Raw genomic sequence first — 5,032 nt, forward strand, 5'->3', positions numbered from 1 at the left:
GCTGGGAGGGTGGGCAGGGGCTGGAATGGAATTCCCAGAGCAGCTGGGGCTGCCCCTGGATCCCTGGCAGTGTCCAAGGCCAGGCTGGACATTGGGGCTTGGAGCAGCCTGGGACAGTGGGAGGTGTCCCTGCCCATGGCAGGGCTGGCATTGGAGGGGATTTGAGGTCCTTCCCATCCCAGGAATTCGATGTTTGTGTCCACCTGCCTGCAGGGGAGGGATGGGAGATGTCCTGATGTGGGAAAGGAGAGCTGGGAAGGCGGGGGCAGCTCCCAGGTTTTTTATCAGTGTCCTTCACACCGGAGTTGTTTTGAATTCCAGACAGTGAGAACCACGGGAGCTTTCTCCTCCTCCCAGCCCGCGTGGGAAGTGGATCTGTGGGTCCTGCAACACTCCCTGGGAGCGCAGGGCAGATCCCAAACCTTCCCTGGGATGCAGCTGGCAGCACGGGAATGTCCCTGCTCAGATCCTGGGATATTAAACCTCACAGATTTTAACAGCACTCCGAGCCTTGTAGTGGCAATAAAACCTCATCCCAGTGCCCTGCTCCTAGAAAAACACCCGTGCCACTCCCTGGGAATGCTGGCAGCAGCGTTCTGCTCCGGCGGGATCCAGCCGTGCCGTTTGCCCGCTCCCACAAAGGAGCCCTTTCTCCCATTTTCCCGGCCTCCCTCTCCCAGAAACCACGTTCCAAGCCCTTCTGGTTGCCAAGGGTACGTTGAACAGCAAGGCTTTGGTGGGGGGGGGTGGAATATAATGTGCCTTGGAGAAAATCCCAGCTCTTGGCTGATTTGGGAATGATTGGATGGGATTCTCTCCCTTCCACGCGCTTGGTGTCGCTTTGTATTTCCAGCCCTGTTGGTTTGGCTGCTGTGTTGTGTTTTTATCTCCTTCTTTTCTTACTCTTTTGTATTTGTAAACACAGGAAAATGGAATTCTTTTTTTCAATCCCATTTGCTGCCAAGGCTGTGGCAGCTCAAGCAGTTCCCGGCTCGGCATCTTTGCCATGGAAATGGGTTTGCAGGGAAATGGGAGCCTTGGGAGCAGGGAAGATGCTGTGGAATCCTATGGGAATAGGGGAAAAGAGTCGTTGGGGGGATAAAAATAAGATTCTGCCATTCTCAGGCCGCAGGACAAAAGACTAATTCATGGCATTGAGGGTGTAATTCCCAAATCAGGCGTGTTATTTAGGGAGAAAGGATTTATTTATGGAAAAGGCTGTGCAGAGAGGAGGGAGGTGGGGGCTGTGCCGTGTTTTTCCCTGTGGAATTTGGAATTGGCTCCTGGTGGAGGGAGGACACTGTGGATCCTGGCTGGCTGTGCCTTCTCCCAGGGCATCACAAATCCTGGAGGAATTCTTTGGGAAATGCCGGGGCCTGAGGGAAGCAGATGAGCAACAGCCCAGATCAGCAACAGGTTCTGCTCCTTGAGCTGGAATAACCCTGGAAAAAGCAACTCCAGATCCTCTGGGATTTGGAGGGATTTGAAACTCAAAGATGGGGAGACCTCCGAACCCCTTGCAGGGCCCAAAGGGGCTCCAGGAGAGCTGCAGAGGGACTGGGGCCAAGGCATGGAGGGCCAGGAGCCAGGGAATGGCTTCCCAGTGCCAGAGGGCAGGGCTGGATGGAACACCCTGGGATAATGGAAGATTCCCTGCCTGTGGAATTGGATGGGATTGGGATGGGATTTGAGGTCTTTTCCAACCCAACCCATTCTGGGATTTCAGGAAGCTGCCTCGTGGCACCTTTCTGGCCCATTCCCATGGGATAACAGCAGCTGGAGCAATCCCTGCCTCACGGATCCGAACTTCCCTGCCACGGGCAGCTGCCCCTGACTTCCATCTGCTCCAAGATCCTCTGGAGCTCCTGGCACCCCCAGATGTGACCAGGACAGAGCAAATCTGTGCAGGTCCAGGTCAGGGATGGCTCCGAGGGCAGAGCTGATCCCAAATTCCCCGTTCTGCAGGAAGGACACGGACACACCATCCAGACCCTGCTGGCCCTCGGTGCTGACGTCCAGGCCAAGGATGGGAAGGGCCGTTCTGGTGAGGATTCCAAGCTGTTTTTCCAAGCTTTATGAGACACCAAGAGCTTCCATAAGCACATCCCAACCTCAGAGATGCCAAATCCATGGATACATTTGCTCTGGGAGCAGCATGACAGATCATCCCAGGGCATTTTTGGGCATTTTGCATTCCCTGCCTTTCATCTTGCTGGAATTTCTGCTGGAGCTTTTCCCTTTAGGAAAAGATGATGCAAATTGGGAATTTCCTGCTTATTTTTCACCTGAGGAGCTCTGACGCTGCCTCCTCTCCCTGAAATTTGGCTGGAATGATCCTGTTGGAAGCAGGTTGGATGGACAAACACAAGGATTGAGCTCTCCAGCCTCAATTCCTTTAGCAAAACAGCCTGGAAATGGCTGATGAGCAAATCATACCAGAGAGCTGGCGCGTAACTCGAGTTGCTATAGCGCTGCCGGAGAGGCGGCATTCCCCGCGGGAAAGGCTGAGGCAGCTCTTGCATCAGCATCTCCCAAAAAAAACCTTTTAAAAGTAAAAAAACCCAAAAGGATAAATGGTTTCAGCCATTGCCAAAATTGGCGAATTTCCCAGCCCTGGGCTTTGGTTAAAGCCACATTTCAGCGGTGCCGTCGCTCCCTCCGCCCCCTCGGTGACTAAACCCCAGCTCTGCTGAGCTCATCCAGCCCTGGGATGTTTTTTTCCCCGTGGCTCCTCCTTTCCTGGGTTTGGGTCACTGCGTCCTTGGGAAGCTTCTCGTCCACATCAGGCACCTGCATGGATTATCCAGAGGGATCATTTGCATTAGATGGAAGAAAGGTTTTTTTTACAGTGAGGCTGGGGAGGCCCTGGGATAGAACTCCCAGAGCAGCTGTGGCTGTCCCTGGATCCCTGGAAGTGTCCAAGGCCAGGCTGGATGGGGCTTGGAGCACTCTGGGATAGTGGAAGCTGTCCCTGCCCATGGCAGGAGGGTGGAACTGGATGATCTTTAAGATGGGACTCAATGATCCGAAATTTAATTCCATGATTCTGTCCCAACCCAAACCACTCCATAATTCCATGACCACACTGCGTGTTCCAACTGGGAAAACTCATCTCTCACCCTCCCTCTGTTTATTTCCACTGGGAATCCTGTTTTCATCCAAAGCAGGATGAGCCAAGGCCAAGAGGTGACCCCAGCTCCCGTTGTGTCCCCCCAGCCCTGCACGCGGCCAGCGCCGGGCAGCGGGCGGAGGCCGCGCGGATCCTGCTCCGTGCTGGGCTCCAGGACGCTCCAGATGCCACGGGAATGCTGGCACAGCAGCTGGCCAGGAGGCCGGATGTCATCCAGGTTTTCCAGGGAATGCAACTCAGCACGTGAAGAAGAGGAACCTGCTCCTTTTCCATGTGGTACGTTGGTGATCCCTTCGTGAGGCTCAGATTGAGGGCAACACCCGGTTAAAATGTTGGGATTTTTACCCAAAATTGAGCAGAGGAGCCAAGCTTGGCACTTGGGAAGCAGATTTAGGAGAAATACCTGAAATAGGATTCTCTCCAAAGATGATGGAGGTGATGGCTTTGGGCTCATCCCTGGCACAGGTTTCCCAGAAATGTTGTGGCTGCCCCATCCCTGGAAGTGTCCAAGGCCAGGTTGGAGCAACGTGGGATAGTGGAAGGTGTTCCTGCCCAGGAATGAGATTATCTTTAAGGTCCCATCCCACCCAAACCATTCCATGTTTTTAACCCCTTCCATCATTGTAAATTTATTTTCTCTCACTTCCAAATTCCAGGGCTGAGCTTCTCTTCCCGTGCGGCTCCTGCCACATCCAAACCTCTGAGGGTGCGGCTGCCTGGAACAGAACCATCCAAGGAAGGAAAGTGCCACTTCCAGGGATCCTCCTGGCTTTTGCTGGGAATTTCCACCCACTGAACATCCTGATGGAGAAGATCCACCTGGATCTTTGATTTCCTAGCCCTTCACGGACCTGCTCTCCACTAATCCCTTAAATTGCTGTAATTTGCCACCTCTTTGGGTAGGATGAAGACTCTTCAAGCCCAGAGCTGATCCCAAAACCTGCTGGAATCCATTGTGGGACCTCAACCTTGTGAGGACATCTGGATCAGACTAAAATAAGGAGGTGTTTGTTATTCCTGACTGGAATGCTGGGCAATTCCCAGCACTGATGAACTTTAAAACCCAAAAATCTGCTCTTGGAAGCCTGCAATACACAGCAAGGTAAGAGCAGCTCCAGCTGTTGGGTTTGTGCAGTTGGAATTATAAATTCCATAGAAAAGTGACCTGGCCTTGTCTATTTGTAATGCCAAGACTCCAAGACGAACGGAATCCTGCTTTTTTGGGGATGGGAGATGTTAAAAATGAGGAAGGGAGTGAGTTAAGTTGTGCTCTGCCTGAGCCATGGGTGGGTTTGAGTGGGAAATTCCCACCCCCCACCATCCCTGGAGCAGGAATTTTGGTGGGAGCTGGACCAGCCCCTGGATGGGTGAGGAAATGGTTTTATTCCTCTAAAAATCCTGGATCCTTCCATAAATCCAGCTCTGGCTTCCCTCCAGTAGTAAAGGCAAGGGGCTGCTTCATTCCCACTTTTATCATTTTAATAAGCCATGAAATAGCTGTGTCCCCCCAATATCCCAGCTAAGGAGCTTGGATGGCTGCTGAGTCGGAGAGAAAGCAGTGGGAATGTTTCCAAATATCCATGGAAACACAAAAGGGAAACTCCTTCAAAACATGGGAACAGCATCAGAGGGGAACGTGCCTTCTTTAGGGGTTGGAAAAGGAACATGGATTCAGCTTTATTCCTGCAAAATTCACCCGAGGGAAGAGCCTTTCCCATTTTTCCTGCTGAAAAAAAATTGCTGGTGATACTCACTCCAAGGTAGGAACTGGAAGTCAGGACTCCTTTGTGTCCGTGGGAATGAATCCAGCCACATTCCCATGGGAATGGTTCATGTGGCCCCCAGGGAGGCAGCCCAGGAGCTGGGCTCTGGGCCTTGTGGAGCTGGAGCAGAACCCCGGAG

At 52.7% G+C, this 5,032-nt stretch overlaps 1 protein-coding gene across 3 annotated transcripts in view; it reads left to right on the forward strand.

Annotated features, from left to right (window-relative positions):
- ANKRD16 (ankyrin repeat domain 16) overlaps positions 1–4,294 on the forward strand; it is a 13,071-nt gene extending 8,777 nt beyond the window's left edge. Inside the window, exons 6-8 of one of the 3 annotated variants that reach the window (XM_008628856.2) lie at positions 1,966–2,044; positions 3,217–3,406; positions 3,787–4,294. In XM_008628856.2, the coding sequence (XP_008627078.2) occupies positions 1,966–2,044; positions 3,217–3,377 (240 nt within the window). In that variant the 3' untranslated portion in view covers positions 3,378–3,406; positions 3,787–4,294. Of the gene's footprint in view, positions 1–1,965; positions 2,045–3,164; positions 3,407–3,786 lie in introns of those variants that run through there. The other 2 variants (XM_017727995.1, XM_017727996.1) reach the window with 2 other exon arrangements.
- The last annotated feature ends 738 nt before the right edge of the window (positions 4,295–5,032 follow it).

Source organism: Corvus brachyrhynchos, unplaced genomic scaffold (genome assembly GCF_000691975.1).
Source record: "Corvus brachyrhynchos isolate BGI_N302 unplaced genomic scaffold, ASM69197v1 scaffold182, whole genome shotgun sequence".
NCBI lineage: Eukaryota > Metazoa > Chordata > Aves > Passeriformes > Corvidae > Corvus > Corvus brachyrhynchos.